This window comes from Hibiscus syriacus, unplaced genomic scaffold, assembly GCF_006381635.1.
Source record: "Hibiscus syriacus cultivar Baekdansim isolate YM2019G1 unplaced genomic scaffold, ASM638163v2 tig00110500_pilon, whole genome shotgun sequence".
Classification (NCBI taxonomy): Eukaryota; Viridiplantae; Streptophyta; class Magnoliopsida; order Malvales; family Malvaceae; genus Hibiscus; species Hibiscus syriacus.
In genome coordinates, this window is record NW_024062762.1 from 1,696,939 (window position 1) to 1,719,221 (window position 22,283).

The 22,283-nt window shown below is 34.1% G+C and overlaps 1 protein-coding gene across 1 annotated transcript in view; it reads right to left on the bottom strand.

Annotated features, from left to right (window-relative positions):
- The window catches only part of LOC120129480 (DNA-directed RNA polymerase I subunit 2-like), a 31,058-nt gene extending 21,845 nt beyond the window's left edge, over positions 1–9,213 (bottom strand). Inside the window, 16 exon segments of the mRNA XM_039146964.1 lie at positions 5,013–5,069; positions 5,072–5,099; positions 5,750–5,867; positions 5,989–6,027; positions 6,029–6,060; positions 6,170–6,222; positions 6,300–6,479; positions 6,704–6,750; positions 6,847–6,924; positions 7,073–7,143; positions 7,447–7,510; positions 7,917–7,993; positions 8,369–8,412; positions 8,415–8,487; positions 8,583–8,665; positions 8,966–9,213. Of these exon segments, the coding sequence (XP_039002895.1) occupies positions 5,013–5,069; positions 5,072–5,099; positions 5,750–5,867; positions 5,989–6,027; positions 6,029–6,060; positions 6,170–6,222; positions 6,300–6,479; positions 6,704–6,750; positions 6,847–6,924; positions 7,073–7,143; positions 7,447–7,510; positions 7,917–7,993; positions 8,369–8,412; positions 8,415–8,487; positions 8,583–8,665; positions 8,966–9,149 (1,228 nt within the window). The 5' untranslated portion in view covers positions 9,150–9,213.
- Between the last annotated feature and the right edge of the window lie 13,070 nt (positions 9,214–22,283).

Below are 22,283 nucleotides of genomic sequence, written 5' to 3' on the forward strand. Positions count from 1 at the left end.
CATTCCCCTTCCAAAACAGTCCATCAGCGGCATCAGCAAATAGAAAATCAGAGATAACAGCCATCAAATTTGCCCATTGCTCAAATTCCCAGTCATTCAACTCTCCTCAGCTGAACGTTCCAAATCCAACCCCTGAACTGAACTCCCCAAACTGAAATAATCTTCCTGCTTTATTCACTGCAATAGAAAATAGTCTAGGGAACAATACCATCAAAGGATGATCCATTGCCCAATTGTCTTGCCAAAACCGAATGTTCCTCCCATTGCCAATTTTAGCTATATTTACCTCTGATACTACAGCCCAACGAATCAGCTTTATAATGTACTCACCATATCTCTCCACATCCAAGAAAATTTAGGAGAATTTACTGTCGAACTGCATCAAGGAAGGGTCCAATTTATATTTGATGCAGAGCATTTCCCTCCAAACTGCCTCCCTCTCAATAGCAAACCTCCAAGCCCACTTTTCCAAAAGTGCCCTATTCACCACATTTAAATTAGGAACCCCCAAGCCTCCTTCAATTTTTGGTTTACAACGTCGGACCAACTTACCCAATGTATCTTCTTTTTCCCATCTCCACCACCCCATAAAAATTTGACATAATAGAATTTAGAGTCTTGTAAACTGAAGCTGGAACCTTGAACATTGACAAAAAGTATATAGGGAGCTTAGAACTGATTTAATTAGAACTAGCCTGCCTGCCAGTGACAGAGAGGAGCCTTTCTAGCCCGCTAACCTCTTATTAAGCTTTGAACCACTGGATCCCATAGAATGTTGGAGTTCCTATGTGGACCTAGAGGGAGTCCCAAATATTCTGAGGGAAAAAGAGCCCACTGAACATCCATCATAGCTGCCCAATCCTTAATTTCCTCTTCCTTTAAGTTCACCCCAAATAATTTACACTTCTTTAAATTCAGCTGAAGACCAGAAATCTCAAACACCCGAAGCACCCTCTTTACATTCAAGATCTGTTTTTTCGACGCCCCACAGAACATAATAAGGTCGTCAGCAAATTGCAAATGAGTTAAATTAAAATTCCTCTCTTCTTTTCTAATGACCAAACCCGAAAAAAGCCCTCCTGAAACAGCCTTCAGTATTAATAGATTCAAGAGTTCCCCAACTATATTGAACAACAATGGAGCAAGGAACAGCCCTGCCGAAGACCCCTCGCCATTGGAATTTCCTCGGTAGGAACCCCGTTCACCAAAACTGAAACAGTTGCTGATGTGATACATTTCGAAATCCAACCTATCCATCTAGAACCAAAGCCCATTTCCTTCATTATTCTGAACAAAATAGGCCAGTCAAGAGTATCATATGCCTTCTTGAAATCAGCCTTAAAAACACACCCTTTTAAACCATTCTTCCTCCAAAAGTCAATCCTTATTGGCTATAAGAAAAGTCTAGGATTTGCCGACCGGGGATAAAAGAGAATTGACTTGGAACATGGATTGGCCTTATAGGAGCAGACATAAAAGATGTACCTATTGAACACTTGAAACAACCACTGATTCCCTTGAAAGCCCAAAGAAAAAGGTCAAAAGCATGAATGTAGATATAAGATGATGTCCAAGGTCCCACTGAAGATCTCGAGGGGTTTTGGTTTGAGGAAAAGATCATTACCAAGGGGGAATGATCTTCTCCAGAATTGTATTCCATGTTTGGATCATGGAAAAGATCATTACTAGGAAATAACTTATTACCAATAGTAGCATTTTTGGGTTAAAATGGCAGGAATGTCATTACCTCCAAATTCTTAGGTAAAGAACAATTCCACCACTTTGGACACAAATACCCTGAAATAATTTTTTTCATATGAATCTTTCATGCTTTACTTAAAATTATTAATTTAATACAATAATAATAATATACAAATAGTTTAATTTAATAAAATATTAATAAATTTGAGTAGTCAAAATTATTTTATATTTTTAATATTTAGTATATAATTATTTATAATTTTACGAGATGAAAATATTATTATTGCAAAAATGTATTATTTAATATAATATTTAATTTTGAGTTATTAAAAAACAGATCTTATACATTAAAAAATAATATTTGTCCACTCGAGATCACAATATTATTTTTCATATTATATTATATTTTACATAAATAAATATGATACTTATGAATATTATTTGAAATTATACGTTTGATATACTACTTATATTAATTATAAGTTAAACGTATTTTTCTTTAATATTAAATATTTTATAAATAATATTCATTAAACGACACATGAGCGCATTTTTTGACTTCTAGTGAGATAATCTCCTGCTCTCACTAAATTCCAAGCAATTTCAAAAAGTTTTTTTCTTTGAAAACTTCATACACTCTCCCCGGCGTCACTCTTTTCATAACCCAGTGGTCGGCCACCACTTCGCTGCCGCTACAGTCACCGTCAATAGTCTTCGACCATTGCTCGCCGGCATCGAAAAAAGAAGGAAAATATACCATTTGAATCCTCTCTTCACCCCAAGCATGGATCGGACACTGGTTTTTTCAAAATGGAACTAGATCATAGTAGATCTAGAGGAAGATTGTTGATTCCGTCAGCCGCTTTTCATGAAGAAACAAGTTGTTGCTTTGTGAAAATATTATCCACCACCGACTGACGCAACCTCCACCTCCATTTCACTGCTAACCCAAACCTAACTCCAAATTTCCGTTCTTCTCTTCCGAAGTTAAACACCGGGATTTCCAGGTTTGCTCGCTTCAACGTCAACATCAAGGATAGGCTTCCACAGTGAACCTAAGCCGAGTATTTCTTCAATTCTACCGCCGTCGACGGTTTCTATTCCCGACTACAGTAATTCTTGGTTACTATTCTCGCTACAGTAATCAGTTCTGAGCTTGGGTTCCTTCTCCTTAAATCGGACGACTTCAGTTCGGCTTATAATGTTTTCTCCTTAGGTAGCCGCTGGATCGTCTCGGATCCGAGGTAGGTTGGTTCCAAGGTTATACAAGGCCTTCTCACCTTTGGGTTTTGCCAACGAAGAGGCCAGACTTCGGTTTATGGTTCTGCCCGAGAGTTCTGGCTCAAAGATGAAGGCTAGGAGGCGACTACGAGCTATCCAATCACAACCAAAAAATCGTGAACGTCTCCAAAAGCTCGCCAGGGGCCGTGAATGGCGGGATACACCTGTTGAGAAGCAAGGAGGAGAATCGAGTTTCACAATTGGTGGAATGAAGGGCAACCGAAAATCTGTAATGGGTACAGAAGTGGTTGTTACATGTTATTTATCTAAAATTTACCAGAGAAGATCCATTGGAAGAGGTTTGGATCTTATTTTTGCACCCACGGTCCGGTTATTGATGCTTTCATTCCTAACAAAAGAAATTCAAAAGGTGTTCGTTTTAGGTTCATCCGTTTTGCTAAAATCGAAGAAGCAAGGAAAACAATCTCAGAAATGAATGGCTCCTACATTGACGGAAGCAAAATTAGCGTTTCTTTGGCTAAATTTAAACCTCGACATTCTTTTTGGAGAAAGACCTCTACAACTATTCACCACAAATCGGGGATGGAAGTTGTTTCGAGGAATAATAATAGTGAAGTTGAAGGTGTTATGGACGAGGATAAACTCTACGTGTTGAGTAAATGTCTAGTGGGTTGGTGCAAAGACTTTATCAAAATCGATAATCTCGCTAGTCAAATGCAAGCCAATGGACTCATTGGTTTCTCATTAATGAGAGCTGCTGGAAATACAGTACTTGTGATTTTTGAAGACTCTTCTTCATTGAGAAGTGTGAAGAATGATGAATCACAGACTCTCGCTAAGTGGTTCTCCAGAGTTGAAGCCTGGTCAAAAAGTCTGGTGGTGGAATGTCGTCGAGTATGGTTAGTTTGCGAGGGAGTTCCTTTTCACGCTTGGAATTGGGGATACTTTCAAAAACATTGCAGACAAGTGGGGTAATTTATTAGCAATCGACGAAAGCTGCCAATCACCATCATCTTTTGATCGGGCGAAAATTCAAATCCTCACAAAGGCAAATTTGAGAATTGACGAGTCGTTGGAGTTGAAGGTCGGTACTAACTCATTCAAAATCATGGTGCATAAAATTGGGCCTTCCTTCAAACCAAATTCTTGGGTCCCTGACGAAGTCGATACTCATTAGATCTCGTTTCTTCAATTGGGGCTTTGATTTATTTTAATGATTGCAGGTATTGGCTTTCTTTTGTGTTTTGTTCTTTTGCGTTGTTTTGTTCTTTTTGCTGGAGGTGTAAATTAGAAAAAGGATAATTGTCGATGGGATTTACTGGCTGAGGAAGTGAGAGTTTTAGGTGTTTCTGGTTTGCTGTAATGGTGTATTTCTCCATTCGAGAATATTTCGTGTATCCATCATATGTATTCGATACTATTATTAATAAACTATGAGGTACTCTTTTCTTCCTTCCAATATTCGTTAACATACTTCTTAGTATGTGGACGAATACGAAGGGAGTTTTTAATGAGGCCTTCAACTTCTATAAAAAAAATATTTTTATAATTTAAAATATATATCACAATGATTATTTGGTAAAATATGCATCCAAGTACTGTAATCATACATTCCTATGAAGCAAATCAAACAAGGTAACACAACATTCCCAGAGTAATATTACATTCCGGTAATCTTATTCCCAAAGATAATCTTACATTCCGTGAACCAAGCGCGCACTTAGGGTGCGGTTGGTTAGGTCACATACGTGTTGAGATGTTTCAAGTTGAGGCATTGTAGGATTTTCAGGTTTGGACAAGTTGAGCATTAGATTCAATCAGGTTCATCCAGTTTTTTGCCAAATTGAACTTTCAATTGAAAAACTACTATTGACCATAAAACAACCAGCTACAAGTAGTATTATAAGTAGATTGTGGTTCAAAAGAAATGACTAAACTAATGTAGTAAAGCTTTCAGGCACCAACAGGATTCAAAGTTGCAAAATATTAGAAACACTATAATAAAAATGATGGCACAGAAAGAGAAGACAGTTTACAAAAAGGATAGAAAGTGCAAGGACAAAACATACAGTTGCAGAAATCAAAATTTTTGCTTTTGTTATTGATCACATCTTCAATAAGTTTTTCCCTTTGCGCAACCAATCTTCCAGTTTCTCCTGAAACAAAACAATGGGTTGAAATCAATCAACATACACATTACATCAATGAAGCTAATTTAACAAGGTACATGTGCTGCTAGCTGTTCCATGCACTAGAAGATAAGCTAAGAGCTCAATGATTAAAAAATCCTGGTTAAAAGAAAAATAAAATAAAAATTTTGATAATCAAACAACTACCGACAGCTTAACTAAAAGAATGGTGTTTTAACATATAAATGTGGCTTAACGGGTGAGAAACTACTAGAAATATATTAATCCTTCACTTTTGATTTTATTCAATAATCAATTGTCATTTTATAATTGTATTTAAATAAAATCATTATCGCGATACACTTAAAAACAAATTTAGAAAAAAAGTTCTAAATCTAGTCGATCAAATAACTAACCACAATCAAAGATAACGTAAGAGTTATATTGAATAGGTTTTAATAGAATTATTTTAATAAAATAATTAAAACAATAAACAACATGACTAACATTCAAATTGCACGTAATTAGCACAAACTAATTAAGAAAAGTCAGCCTGTTGAGGCATGTCATTATATTTTTAGTAAGATATTAGTACCCTGATTCCATTGATTCATTAAAAAATTTAAACAAATAAAAGAAAAGGAAAAAATTCTTCAAATGGTTGAAAGTCTTTCTACCTTAAGGTAAATGGTAATGAGATGACCAGGGAGTAAAATTTCCTGATTTTGCAGAGAATCCGAGTTATCAGGCGCAGAAGTTTGATCTATAAGCGAGAAAAGTTTCTGCACCATAAAGCTAAAGAGAAGAAATTAAATAGAATGCAAGGATACAAAGAATGTGGTCATATAAACAGCACATGACAAGATTATTCTAAAATATGAAGTTGAACTAGGATAAGAGAACCTCTATAACTTACATAAGCAGATTAAACTTGTCATTGTGTCATTCAAGTGAACAATATGTAATTCCTCAGCACTGCATCAGCAATCTACATATAAAAGAAAAAAATAAACAAAACATTGAATAGCGCATCAAATGTCTCATAAATCACTAAAAATAAAGCCAACCGGCCTCTATAGACAACAAATACAACTTACAGAAGAATGACTCTCAGTTTCCATTTCCTCCATAACAGGTTGGAAGTGTTCCCCTACAATAACAACATATAAATATAAATGTTTAACATATGAAATGAAATGATCATGAGACAAGTATCATAGTAAGCACCAATATGTTGTAGACATTGCTCCTTGGTAAAAAGCGCTAAGTCCCGAACTTCATCAAGAATAATCTTGGCTCTTTCACCAACAAGTTGAGTGCCAACAGCACCCTTTAACTCGCCATCTTTCTCAGTATAGCAGCAAGTCAATTTTGTATAAATTTCGTGATCATTAGTGTCAATCAAGCCTACTAAGAAAAATCAGAATTAGAACAAGAAAAAAAAGGAGCTACAAAAACCATGTCAAAAGCAATAGGCTTAGGGCAAGCGTACTTTCAAGAGCTTAAAAAATTAGAAGGAGAAGAATCAAGGACAAATCCCGCTGCGGAAAGTGTCACAAAGGGGAGGATCGCATAAGAAAGGCTTTTACAGAAGCACATGGCAAGAGATAGTATGTAAAAGAGCCAGTTACACCTTAAGAACAATGCCACAGGAAGCATGTATTCCCTCCCCTGTATCCTGCAAGCATAAATTAAGTTGAAATGCATATATATTAGCTTATTTTATAATAAAAAACCAAAAGCATCATTTTTCCACTCCCAATCAATTTCTTACCAAAATCCAAGTCTTGCACTCCCATTATGAAGATAATACAACTTAACTGTTACTGAAGACAGATCATCTCTCACACACCTAGAATGACAATTATAAGAGTATCCATAAACAATTTGGGGCAGCAGAGTAAGAAAAATTGATAAGCTCAAAGGAATCCAATGAGAAGCTGAAATAATAACTTGAACGAAAGAAGGTAATAATAATACTGTATTGTATAATAATAAACCTTATTACAACCGCTTTATCAGTATAACCCTCCCGACGATCACGATATGAACCCCGTACCAAGCTCATAGGCTGAGAACAAAATACCACGTCAGTAATGCGACATTTTTAATCAAAGAAAAGTAAAGGGGGATTAATAAAGAATTTTTCATTAGACAATAGGTTTAGCATTCTATTCTAGACATATGAATGATATTAATTCCATTAGATTGAAACAAAAAGATCACTCAAGAAAAGACTTAACTTCTTAGCAAATTGTATAGAGACTACTAGAATTAGGAAGATATTAAATTAGAAACCATAGTTTAACTCATCAACAAAAATTAAAATGTTCTCCTGTTGGTTAAAAGAACAACAATCAAAGGGCTCGCTTACATAATTCCGTTTCGGCAATATCACGGTCCTGACAACTCTCTCAAGCCCATTCAGAACAAAGTAACTGCATTTCCATGAAAATTTTTAATGTCAATTAAATTGTAAAAAGAAAAAAAATAGGCACAAAAAGTAAAAATTGGATATCGTGTGCACTATGAATGAATTATGTGTTTGAATCTCATTAGAAATTATAAAATTTCTAATGAGATTATCCACACCATTCAAACAAATTAATCGTATACTTGAACTATATGATGATGTGCTCCTAAATACAGGAAATATAGGCTAGCACAGGCATCATAATACAAAATATGTAGAGCACTAGTGGAACTACAAAACTGCAAAAGTAAGCAAAGGGCAAGCAATTTAAAGTATATAGTGTACAATTCCAAACAGACAAAATAAGCACATGCTAATAATGTTAAGGGATGTCAAACCTAAAAGGGTGAACAATCAATCAAAATACTCACCCACCCATTTCTGCTGACTCTTCTTTGCAAGCAACCATTTTCGAGGGATCAGCATCTCGCAAGTAACAACGTTTCGACTGCATAAAATAAAATACAATTAACCGTATACAGTCAGCACATTTCAACTGCATCTATTAAATAGAACATATTCATAACCAGAGAGGCAGAGAGTAAGTATGTCTTGCAACGCAAGCAAAGCAATACATATTGCAACATAAAATTGATAGAAGTATATTGAAAAATTTTGGTTTTGAAAATTTTTCTGAAACATTTGTAAGATAAACTATTCCCATAATCTAAAATTAACAAGCCCCATAAACTAGCAAACCATGCTATACAATTCACTTAAATGAAGAATCAATCAATCTTTGTACAACATAAATTTCTTTTTTTTTCTTTTTTTTTTTTTTTTTTTTTTGCGTGGGGGAGACGAAGAAAGAAAGGAAACTAACCCTTAACATTATAGGAAACTCGCCAAAATTAATTTTTTCTCTATAACAACTCCACCATTCCACTGAAAGCAAACATCCATGTGCAAGTTCCCCGTATAAGAAATTTTTGCTTGTCTACACTGTTTAAAGAAGAAGAAAAAAGTGGAATCAATTAATAAAAAATGAAAAACATATAATGAACCGAATACAAGGAAATTATAGTGTCAAATTTTACTTCAAATGGAAGCAACGCCCCTGCTGACGTCTTTGAAGACCGTTCCTTTTGCGGTGGAAATACTTCGGGATGATCATACCAGAGTAAGATACAAAGTCAAGAACAAACATCAACACTTTATGCACTTTCACTTAAAAGATGATTCTAATTGATTATCAACTTGCAACACAAATTCTAACATGACTATAGTATAACTCGTCAATCACCCGTTTCTTTCAAATTTAAAAAATAGAAAAAGCGACCATCAAGAGTTAGCATTCCTGGAAAACAAAATTAGACTCAAAACTAATTTATTTCTTTAAGCATTCGGACGCAAAAATCAAGTAATATAACAAAACAAAAAATCCATTTAAAATAACTTCCGACAATTGAAAAAAGGATATTTCTAACAGTTTTGGTGGAGACGGGATCGAAGATTTGCACAGGCTTGATGCGTTTAAGCATAGTTTCTAAGCCTAAATCGATCATGTAATCGAAAGACTCGATATGGTGTTTGAATAGCTCCTTTAGCTCTTCTAGCTCTTTACTGCTGGGCATGCCTCGGTCTAGTATCCCCTGCGTTTCCATCGCTCTTCCTTCTTGTTTTCTGTATCGCTTATGATTGGGAGAAAAGGGCTTTGTCGATGGCGGGGGAAACTGCGAAGGGTTTAGGTTTTGCATATAACACGAAGGAAATTATATTCGACTGGACTGGGCTGAACTGAAATTGGAGGTGGGCTGCATAGTGTTTAGGGTTTTGGATCGGGTTGAACCGACTCGAAAGATTTTTTCACATATAAAGTCTAATTTGGAGACTATGGCATCCCAAACTCAATTTGGGAATTTTAACAGAATTTCAAGAGACATTGTCATCGGAGAGACATGATTTAACTTGAAGAAATAATCATACATTTTATTTCATTTAATCACATTATAGGTCAACAATTATATTTAAAAGTCAACAAACTTAATCTAAAATATACATATAAGACCACACTCATAATAGGTTAAAATATCGATTTTATGGATTTGATATCAATACTCATCTTAGAAACTCGAAAACAACTTAAAATTCCAATAAGTTAAACGAGTATCACGAGTATCGATTTCCCTAACAAATATCAATACTCCTTTCATATGTTCTCGATAATAATACCTAAAATTGTAGGTTTTGAGCCTTTAAACACTCGAACACATCGTACATAACCTTAATATGGATATAAGATTTTGACAACATAACATACATGTTACAAACATCTTTACAAATCAAACATTCATAAGATCATCACATTATGAATTAAGCATAAGAAATAAGAAACGTACCAAGTATAGGTGACTATTGAAGACCTTGAAAATGATATCAGATGTTGAGATCAAGGTTTTTCAAAGAAACGAAGAAGGAACTGAAGACCTTGTTGGATAGAAGGAAACATTCTAGTCCCAATGTTTGTGAATTAGTTATCTCATGGTGACCGTAATACCATGTATTTTCATGTTCAGACCATAGGACGACGTAAAAGAATTAGATCCGAGGCTCATTTGATAGTGGAGGTTTTTGGAAAGATAAATGGGAAGACTTCAACGACATCATTGTTGGTCATTTTCAAAGCTTAATTTTTCCCTTTCATGTAATAACAAAATGCAACAATCTTGAATGTTGTGATCTCGGGCATTTCCCGAGAAATGAACAATAACTTATGTGCCCTTTTCACATTTAAAGAGGTTCTTAAAGCTTTTAGAGACGTACACTTAGAAAAAAGTGAATAGATTGATGGTCTCCTTGCATCTTCTTTAGACAATACTGGGAGCTAATGGGAGGGACACAATTAATCTTTGTCTTCTTCTACTCTAGGGGCAACTAGACATGTCCATAGTAAATAAGATGGTTATTGTCTTGATCTCCAATGTGGTAGAGCCCCACGTGTGAAACTATCTAAGACCCATTAGTCTATTACGTGGTATATAAGATATGTTCTAAAGTCCATGTGAACTGAATGAAAGGTCTTATGTATTTTGTACCAGTAAAATTAAGTTACTTTTATCTTAGAGAGCCAGATATCGGATAACATCATAATGGCCCATGAATTGGTGCATTACATATATCATCTAATAATGGTCCAAACAACGGTGGAGTCATCAAGCTTGACATGGAAAAACCCTATAAAAGGGTCAAATGGCCTTCCTATGTCAAATGATGCTCAAATTAGCTTCTGTATTGAATGAGTTAACTAGGAATCTTCAATTGATGATAACCCGAATGTAGATCGATCTTTGAAAATATCGAAGCTCCTTTTAGCTGATCAAACAAGTCATCAATGCGCGGAAGGGGATACTTATTCTTGATGGTCACCTTATTAAGCTGTCGATAATCAATACAGAGACGCATTGATCCATCATTCTTCTTAAAAAATAACACCGGATCTCCCCAAGGTGACACACTTGGTCGAATAAATCCCTTTTCTAACAACTCTTGCAATTCTTTCGGAGTCATCCGATAAGGTGCCATTGCAATTGGAGCAGTTCTTGGCATTATTTCAATTTGAAATTCTACCTCTCTATCTGGAGGTAATCCTGGCAACTCAGCCGGGAAAATATCAGGGAATTCCCGAATTATTAAAATCTCATTCAATCCTTTTTCTTTAGCTCTTGAATCTATCACATTTGCAAAAAATTCTTGACATCCTTGTAGCAACAGCTTCTTAGCTAACATTACTGATATTACATTTGCTAAATGATTAAACCTTTCACTACTCATACTTATCTCTGTTCCTTCTAGACTCTTCAGGGTTACCTTTTTCGATCTGCAATTAACATCTCCATAGTAACGGAACATCCAATCCATTCCCAGAATCACTTCAAACTCATCAAAGGGTAATTCCATCAGATTAGCAGGGAATTCAATTCCCTGAATCTTTATGGGACACCCCTTACAGACTTTGTTCACCCGAGCACTATGACCTAAAGGATTGGTTACTATAATCTCATTACTTGTAGCTTCTAAGGAAATCCTCAATTCCTTTACTAACTTACTCGTAATGTAAGAATAATTAGAGCTTGGATCAATCAATACAAATACTAATTTATCGTACAGCTGAAAAGTACCTGCTATAATATCAGGGTCATCACGGTCTTCACTTGTCTTTAGATTATACACCCGTGTGGTTGACCGAACTTCAGGTTGAGCAGAGGATTCAAACGAGTTCTTTCCTCTTCCTCTTCCTCTTCCTCTTCATCGTCCTCTTTGTGAGGCAGAACCAACTCTTTCAGATGGTACAGGCTCACCAACCATCAATGGACAATCCCAGATAAAATGTTCGGCATCTCCGCATCAGAAACAAGTCCCAACAGCCATCCGACAAGCCCCAGAATGGTTTTTCCCACAGTGTTGACACTGTCTTGCTTGACTCAGAGTAGATCTCCTAACACCAGATCCCACTGACTGCGTCTGTCTAGGTCTTGTTTGACTTGCTCCCCTAGCAGATGATGCAACTGATTCTGATCTAGCTTGTGATCGAAATCCTGAGTCTCTTCCTCTTTTTGGTGGTGTTGAGCTAGAAGAAGCACCCGTCCTCTTTGATGTATGAACTCTAAAATCCCCGAATCTCTCATTCTGAGCTCTTTTAAGAGCCTTGGAACGATTGATCACCTCTTGAAACGAGGACAAATTCAATACTATCAGCATCTCTTTCAATCTAGGGCGTAAGCCCTCCACAAACCATTCACAAGCCTCTTTTTCAGTAGGCACAAGCTCAGATGCAAACCTACTCAGCTTGTTGAACTCACATTCATACTCATATACAGAGCGATTCATTTGTTTCAAATTCAAAAACTCCTGCTTCATCTGCCGAAAATAAATTGATCTCCAATGTACTTGTTTTTAAATTCATCTAAGAACAAAGACCAAGTCAACTGGTCATTGGACATCCTCATGGTGATGTTCATCCACCATATCCTCGCCTGACCCATCAGCAACGAGACAACTCCATCTAACTTCTCCACTTCAAAACAGTAGAGACCATCCAACATGATTTTCAAATCATTTAGCCAAAGATCCACCGCAACCGGACCTTCCTCGACTTCTCTCTTAAATTCGGGAGCTCCTAAACCTCTCAACTCTTTTACTACATTCATTCTTTGAGTTGGTGGAGCAGGAGGTTGAAGACGCGTCAGAATAGCATCCAACGTCTTGAAGAAAGTGTCTTGATCTTGTACAGGCACTCCCTGAGATGCATGTCCTTCACCTTCCCTGGCCAGGGCAGGTGAATTACTGCTTTCAGCAGGCCTATCTTCTCCCGCTTCACTTCGGGAGCTACTATGTCCGGACATCTAATAAAATAAACACATTGTTCTATTAGCAAAACAACATACTCATACTATACCAGATCAGAAGTTCTCACTATTTGTTGACATGTATTCCATTTAAAGACTCTATAGACTTTGGTTTATGCCTAGAATTGGCTAAACCATAGCTCTAATACCATTAAATGTAACACCCCCAACCCGTGTCTGACCCGGATACTAGTCTGAGGTGTCACATTACCTTTTTGAAACGCATTTCTTACAAAATCACAATATTTGAACTTATATTAAGAAAATACAATAATATACATATATTAATACACTTTTACCAAAATACTCAGAGCATACACAACTTAACCCTTTAGTTACATGTCAACATCCATTTACATAACAAAAATGACCTACTGGTTAAGTTGCTTATGATCTGATAGTTGCAGGAGTAATATTGTCCAGCTGCTTAACCTCGATCGTCTACTTTATCGGATCCTACGTGTGAAACACTCACACGCTAAGTCATCGACTTAGTGAGGCAATATAATAATAACAATAAAATATAAAGGAATTGTTAAAATGAGATGGGTTGCAATGATAATATGTATGTAAACAATTCAATAACCATAACCATGTTTCTTACACATAGATTTATCAAATTCACATTCATAAGTTCACATTATTAAGTTCATTAGCCCATGATACCATATTGAGAACCTAAGGTATGTGAGTATTGTGAGGTTGTGCACTATGCTGTCACCACAGCTCGTATAATTGCACCTAAGTGTCACGTAGAATTGCACCGGAGTGCCGTGTAGAATAGCACCGTAGTGCCATATAATAATGTCTATAAGGACCACATATCATTCCTTAAGAATCATATACATATACTAGGGATCAAGTATGTGTCTCACAAGACTTCACACATGTTCCAAAGAATATATATATATCCCGAAGGACCGCGTAGACCCTCTACCCTTGGCATGCCAACTATACATATAGTTCTCATCTACATAACATGGGCTTTCACAATTCACATAATTTGTATCACATAGACAAATTATTTTTCTACCTTTATCACATAACTCATATAACTTTTTCCTGCATATTCATGTCACATAATGCATATGGTATAAACTCATATCATGTTTCATAATATGGAATGTAATCATGTATCAAAATATTGAATCTAGACTTATCATAAGTCTAGAACTGATTATAATACTATATTCATGCTATGCATATGCACTCACCTAGATTTCTTTGTCTTTCCCTCGATCAATCCTACTTGTCGATTGTTCCAGAACTCATTTAGGCTCTATATCTACATAGTAATTCATTGATACTTATCAGTATACTAATTAATATATTCTCAACTATCATTTCTTAAACTAAAAGAAAAGTTATTTTCATCTTTTAATGGAGGTATGCATCGATACACTACACCATGCATCGATGCATAAATCCTATTCGATGTTTGTATTTAATGGGGTGCATCTATGCACTCCTTAAGCATCGATGCATCGATGGCATTTGATGTTTGTATTTTAAAATAGTGCATCGATGCACTTCATGTGCATCGGTACACCTTGAACAATTTCTGGGATTTATCCTTGATGCATCGGTGCACATTGAATGTGCATCGATACACATAGCCCATAAATGTCATTTTAAGCACGAAAATCTTTTTATAATCTTCTCTACACTTTATATTTCACCTCCTTTTTATATCCCTAACTTGCATACTCTTACTTAAACTAATTATTATCCATTTCATACCTCTAAAACTTAGAAATCCAATTCTCCATGTAGAATTTAAGAATCTAACCCAAATTCCAACATGTTCTAATTTGAATTCTAACACCTCATACTTCTTAGTTAGCTTTATGACAAGTCAAATCCCACTTCTAATTCTTATTTTGAACTCTAATCCAAGATTTCACTTTTCTACTTCCTTTTTTTTAATTCTTCATATACTTATCATCTTATGGTTTTAAGATAATCTAAGCTTTCCTTAAGCTTAGTTATCATCTAAGGATCAATAATAAATCTTAATTTCATCAAGAATTTGTTCAACAAGAAAACTCACATTTAGCTTGGTCTCACGATGGAGAAGAAGAAGTGAAGAAGAAGTGAAGAAGAAGAGAAATCTGGAAACTTTTGTTCTCTCTATTTGCCTTCCACGTGGATTTAAATATCATCATCTAATATTTAATTATTTCCCCTATTTAAAGACTCATTTACCCCTTTAGTTCCTCCTTCTTTGTTAATTGATCCTACACAAAACATTCCCATTAAATCTTTCAACTATTCAATTTATCTACTTTGGTCACTAAATTTTGAAATTTCGCAATTTGATCACTAACCCGGTATGGAAGATGTTACAATATGAGATAGATGTTTACACACGTTCATGTGGTATGTGATAGAAGAAAAGGCACATGTGATTACAAGAGAAATGACATGAGTACATGAACATATGAAACATAAAAATAATGCCCATGTTATATGATATGAGAGCTATAGGTATAGTTGGCATGCCAAGAGTATAGAGTCTACGCGGTCCTTCGGGATAAATTTCACATGCCCCTAATGGGACCCCATACGAGCTGTGGTGACAGCATAGTGCACAACCTCAATGTACTCGCGTACCTTAAAGTTCTCAGTAATGTACATGGGCTTACAAAAGGTATCAAAAGTGTTTGCATTGTTACATGTTATCATGCTATTATCATTTACACTGAATTATTTGTGACACGATAAAATAAATTAGATTATATGTTCATATGTATATGAGCTGCATTATAGTTATTATGTTTTATATACCTCACCAAGTGAACGACTTAGCGTGTGATTGTTTCACACGTAGGTTCCGAGAAGAGGAAGATTGATAAAAGTTAAGCAAGACATATCAGTTTCTCCTTTCCAAGATCAGATCAGAAAAGAATTGAATAGATTGTATTTTGTAATATTGATTGAGGTTGGCATGTAAATAAATATTTGAATCTGATATGCTCTAATCGATTTTGTAAAATCATATGATTGAGTTTTGTAATGTTTTAAACGTATGTATGTAAATGGTAATTTTATACTGATGAAAGCTTAAATTTTTATAAGTTTTATATAAGTTGAGCAGTAATTGTAGCAGTGCATCGGTACACTGTAGCACTGTTCACGGCACTGTTCATATAGTATAGTACTATTCATACGGTATAGTACTATTCATAAAACATTTTTCTTTAAATTTGTTATAATGAAACAAAATTTAACAAGTATATGATCATATTTTCTTAATATAAGTCCAAAGGTTATGTTATTTGGTAAGGATATTGTTTTGAAAAGTCAATGTGACATTTCGGACTCATATCCGGGTCGGATACCGGTTGGGGGTGTTACACATGGTGCCTTGCTCGTTGGAAACCATTTGTGTGTAACTTGCCTAACACAAAGATGATGCCCAATGTGTCATGTGGAGGAAGAAATGATGCTTCATGCCTTATGCAACTATACTCACTCTTGTGAAGCCTTTTGAATGGCTAGGTTGTTAGCATCAATGTGGGCAAATCAATGGCATATGCATGGAAAATTTTCATTGTGGTCTCTAAGCATAAGTTCAACTTGAACTTTGTTACTAATTGATAAGCCTGATGATTTGGATCTTTTTTGTGATTGTAATATGATAATATATATGATTTATGAATATCTTATTTCAGTTTAAGATTCAATAACGTCTCTAATCTAGTTCCTTCTAGATCGGGTAGAGAATGTTACACTTTTTCTTTCATATTAGTAAAAATTTTATTCTTCTGTCTATGATTTTTCTTAAAAGAGTTTTTCAAGTAAATCTTGGTTTTATTTATGTTCTTGTTTCATTTGTGATATTTTCTTCTTGTTTCGTTGTTATCATTGTTTCATTATAACCAACTAGTATTAGAGTTTTTTGAGTTAGATCCAATCATGACATCAATAAAATATGAAGTTTTGTTATTAGATCAGATTGCCAAGTTCTCGTTATGAAAAGTGAATATTCAAGATATTTTTACACAGTTAGACTTACATGATATGTTAGAAAGGTTTGATAATACGACATCCTCATATTGGACAAACAAAGAAAAATATAATGATTAAAATGTCATATCACATATTTGTATGCCCTTATCAAACAACATTTATATGATATGTTAAAAAAATACGAGTGTTTTTTTTTGTGGGTGAAATTGAAGTAACTATGCATGAAGGAAACGTTGTTCAACAAGTTGCACATGAAGCATTGACTTTACTCAAACAAGTTGGCAGAAGATTCATCACTTGAAGACCACTTAATTGCACTCAAAGATAAAACCATGGATGTGATATGACCATGAAGACAAAAGATTGATTCTGATATATTCACTGCACATTCTTACTCGTCCTTTAGAGACACCATATTGTATAGTCGTAAAACACTTACTCTCGAAGAATGTTAGGTAACATGCAATCGTATGACAAGATGAAGCATATGGTAGTTAGATCGAAGTTCCAAACAGAAGGTCTCATATTGCATGGATCAACTAGTAACAACAACAGAAAAAAAATAGAACACAATTTCATAGGTAAAAACATGGCCAAGTCAAAATCCTATAATCAAGGTAAAACTCGTAATATTTGCATGAAGAAAGACCCTATTAAATCAAAGTGTATAAGTTATAGAATAAAATCAAAAAAGAAGTTGCGGAGCATAACTCTAGGAAATCTGGAGAGACTGTCATAGCAAAATAATGTGATGTTGCAGAACTTCTAATTACACCTGACGATAATTCTAAAGCAAGATAGGAATAGATCCTCGATTCTAGATGTACCTATCATGTGCGTCCCAATTTCGATTGGTTTACATCTTATAAAATTATTTCAAATATTGTTTTTTATCTGCCTTTCTATATTTTTATATATGCATATTTTTATTAATTTGTTGAAAAACTTCTGACAGCTTAATTAGATGTAAAAATAAATACCATTGGATTGATTTATTTAAAATATTTTAAAATTTTTATGATCATTAAACTAAATTTAAACAAATAATACCAATTAATTCATAAATTAAAATTTTTATTTAAATTCAAATCGAGTGGAGGTAATCTCATCTAATGGAGCTACTCATCCAACCAACCTAGGGACAAGAATGGTAAAGTGGCTAGATGGTATCTAGATAATTACTAGAAACAAAATATAAAATATCTAAAATAACCTTGCGGTGTCCACACTGTCCACTACATCACTGTCTCCATTAGCCAACCACAGTTCACTACGTGTCTTTTTCAACCCTAAACCACATGTAAATGCTCGCCTGGTAAAAAAGCAAAAATCGTTAACAAAAATCTCGTTTTTGTTTGCGTGGGTCCGGCGTTACCTCGATCCTTCTTTCCTTGTGTGGGAATCACAGAGGCGCAAAGACTTTCCATTTTATATATTTGGTCCCGTGAAATGAATAAATGATAATTTCACCCTCAACTTCTGGTATTTTATTTCCTTCCAAATAATGCCTTGTGATTTTTCTATATCACTTTTAAGATTTTGATAGTAGTAATTAGACTTAAAATTTTTGGGTATAAAAAATAATTATTGATTAGTAACTTACATTATAATATGCAAAATATACATGAAAATATTAATTTATTAAATATTAAATTAGACGTCTCATTTTTAAACTAATTATATTTTTAAGAAGATATTTTAAAAATGGAATCATAAATCTCGAATATAAATTAATAAAATATATATGAAATATGTTAAAAAAATCTCAATGGAAATTAATAGAAATTATTTGATACACGTTATGTATATAATTTACCATGACCTTACTTATTTTAATTTAAAACCCTAAACATTAAGATCTTAAATCCCGCGTCGATTCAGCTTAGTTAGAACGAAGCCTTGGAATTAGAGAGCAACAAAAAAAATCTTAAATCCAAAATTTTAAGTTTTAAACCCTAAATCATAAATAATAATCATGACATTCAATTCGATAAGATTAGGAGTGTTCAAAATTTGGTTTTAACCGAATTAACCGATCGAACCGAATTAGTTCGATTAATTCGGTCGGCCACCGAATTAATTCTATCGGGGAACGGTTAAGGATTTTTTTGGAATTCGGTTAACGGTTAATTCAGTTCGAAATCAGTTAATTAACAGAATTAACCGAATTAACCTTTAAATATAATTATATTAAGAGGCCTAATCCATTTAAAATCCATTTAAAACCTAAATCAATATTAATTAATTAAAATAATATCAAAACTAAATGCAAAATGTTTGAATCAAATTAATTAGATATTATTTATAATTAGATATGTTGAGTTAATCGATCTACGGAATCGGCCAAGAGGGGGTGAATTGGCAATTAAAAATTTCGTGGAAGCTTTTGCAGAAAATTTAAAGTAATTGCACATCGATTTACAGTGGTTCAACTTTCTCAAACAAAGTCTACGTCCACTACCTTAGCTATCCACACTAAGGATTTTCCAACAAATTCACTAATTTGTTCTTTCTTTTGAGGCCAAAGAGACAACCTTACAAAATCCCTCAAGAGTATACCCCAACTCTTGAGAACACTCTTTTTCCCAAAGAGAAGATTACAAATTTGCAAACTTACAAGAAAACCTCACAAGGTAAGATGTTTGCACAATTCTAGAACAAAGAAAAGAACACTCAAGGATAAATACAATTGAGTACAAAAGTGTTCTTGAAAGCAAATGAATATTGGATGAAAAATAGGCTTGAAATACTCAAACTTGAGGTTTGATGCTTTCTCTTTGATTCTCTCTTGATTCTAGTTGATTGATGTTTCTTGTTCTTGATCAATGGCTCCAGAACTTGTTTAAATACCCCTTGAATCAATTCTGAACGTTGGTGATAATTAGTGGGGATAATAGAGCCGTTTAAGTGTGAAAACAATTAATTTTTCTAGGTGGAGCGTCTCATGCATCGATGCATGATCAAGTATGCATCGGTGCATACGTGTAAAATTCAAATATTTGACCGTTGGAACACTTGATGCATCGGTGCACCAAGTGTGCATCGATGCATGAAATGCATTCGATGTTTGAAAATAGCCTGAGTGCATCGATGCATGGCTTGTGCATCGATGCATCAAATGCATTCGATGTTTTGAAAATATTCAGAGTGCATCGATGCATGGAGAATGCATCGGTGCATGGAATGCATTCGATGTTTCAATTAATTCACTAATGCATCGATGCATGGTTGATGCATCGGTGCATCACCTCAAATAATTGAATTTAGGCTTTGATTTTGGTTCAAAATACTTTGTGAAAATTGTTTTAAAAATAGTTTAAGTACAAATCACAATTTTACACATTTAGTAAGGTTTAAAATTGATCTTGAAAAACTTGGAGTAATAATTTGATATTCGGTTAATTGAATCGAATATAAAATTGTAAAATCATTTGTAAAATCTTAAAATTCATTTAACTTAATTTGTTATATCGAAATATCAAAAATGTTTTCAACAATCTCCCCCTTTTTGATATAACAAAACATTTGAGTAATTTTAAGATTTGTTTAAGAAATTATTTTTGAAATCGATTTTGAAAAACTTACTCCCCCTTACTATAGCACATCTTAAACTTTCTCCCCCTTTTTGTTAAATCAAAAAGACTCTATAAAAACGTTTTAAACAAGAATTTTGAAAAACATAGCCAATTGATATTATATATATATATATATATATTAGGCTGCTAAGATCACAATCAAAAGAGAGATTAGCCATTAGTTTCATAATCAATATTCATAAACATAAATGGATAATTGGTCATAATGCAACTAATATGATGATGCAAAAATTAATAAATATTAAGCTCAAAATGAAAATTCAAACAAACTATCCATAAAACATCCAAATCTTATATCCAAATGAAGTCAAGCAAGTCAAACAATAACCCCCAAAATATTCAAAATGGTTTAACAATAAACGTTCAAGACGATCCAAAACCACAACAAGATCTATTCGTCTATAGAAGGATCGGGAGGAGGCGGAGGAAAATGGGATTTGGCGGTTGGTTTGAATGAGAACGACTAGACGAAGTTCTAGGACGTTTGGGATTAGACATGATTAAAGTAAATCGGAATAAGGAATATCACCTGCAATTTGAAACACATGTATGCACAATCAATTCCTAAAACTCAAATGAGTCCTCAATAATTCAAGGTTCTCTAAACCATATCCTAATGGGCATGTTTCGAAAACTATTTAAAAAATAATATTTGATAATCATAATATAGTTTTCATGAAAACAAAACAATTAAATCAAAAATCTTACTAATTTTCGTTTTTTTTTTAAGTTTCGAAATTCAAAGAATTTTTTTTTGAAAAATTGTTTGTTTTGACGAAATTGGTAGTAAAATCTAGTTTAGAACCAACAAACAATAAATGCCCGATAATGTACATTCTAGAACTAATTAAAACTAGTTCTAAAATCATAAATTTGTAAAATAGAGGTTTTTAGAAAAATACCTTGAAAATTCGGATTGAGAGGGATGAGGAGTTGTTTTGCGCGATTTAATGAGTGTAGCAGGTTTGTAGGATGAAAAACTTGAAGAATCCGATGTTTTCCCGAAGATTTTGAGCAAAAATAGAGATTTGAGGTGAGAGTGGGACGAACGGCCGTGAGTTTATGTTTTAGGTTTTGAGAAAAATGAAGAAGATGAAGATTTTAAACCTAAAACCCGACGGATGCATCGGTGCATGGTCTTATGCATCGATGCATTGTTAAATGCATCGGTGCATGAAGCACAAAAATGTCAAAAATCCGTTTTAAACACTTAAAATGCTAAATAATTTGGCTCTAATGGTAATGGCAACTCATATATCAAAAATTAATTATGTTCAATCAATCAAATTAATCTTCAAACTTTATTTGAACATAAAATTAATTTTTATTAAGAATCATAAACTCCCCCTAACTAATAGCAAGAATACAATTTATTACTATAAGCATTTTTCAGTATTTATTAAACGTGCTAAATTATTTTAAACACTAAGTGAAGATAGGTCAGTTAACCTAATTCTCTTCTAAGTGTCCAAAATCTTTCTTTATCTAAGGGTTTTGTAAAATATCCGCTAATTGGTGCAAAGTATCAACAAATTCTAGAACTACATCTTCCTTAGTGACATGGTCCCTAATGAAGTGATGTCTTATTTCAATATGCTTAGTTCTAGAGTGTTGGATGGGATTTTTAGTGAGACAAATAGCACTAGTATTGTCACACTTGATAGGAATGGTACCTACTTCAATTCCATAATCAAAAAGTTGTTGTTTCATCCATAAAACTTGTGCACAACAACTACCGGCTGAAATGTATTCCGCTTCAGTGGTAGATAATGCAACACAATTTTGTTTCTTTGAAAACCAAGAAATCAACATATTTCCAAGGAAT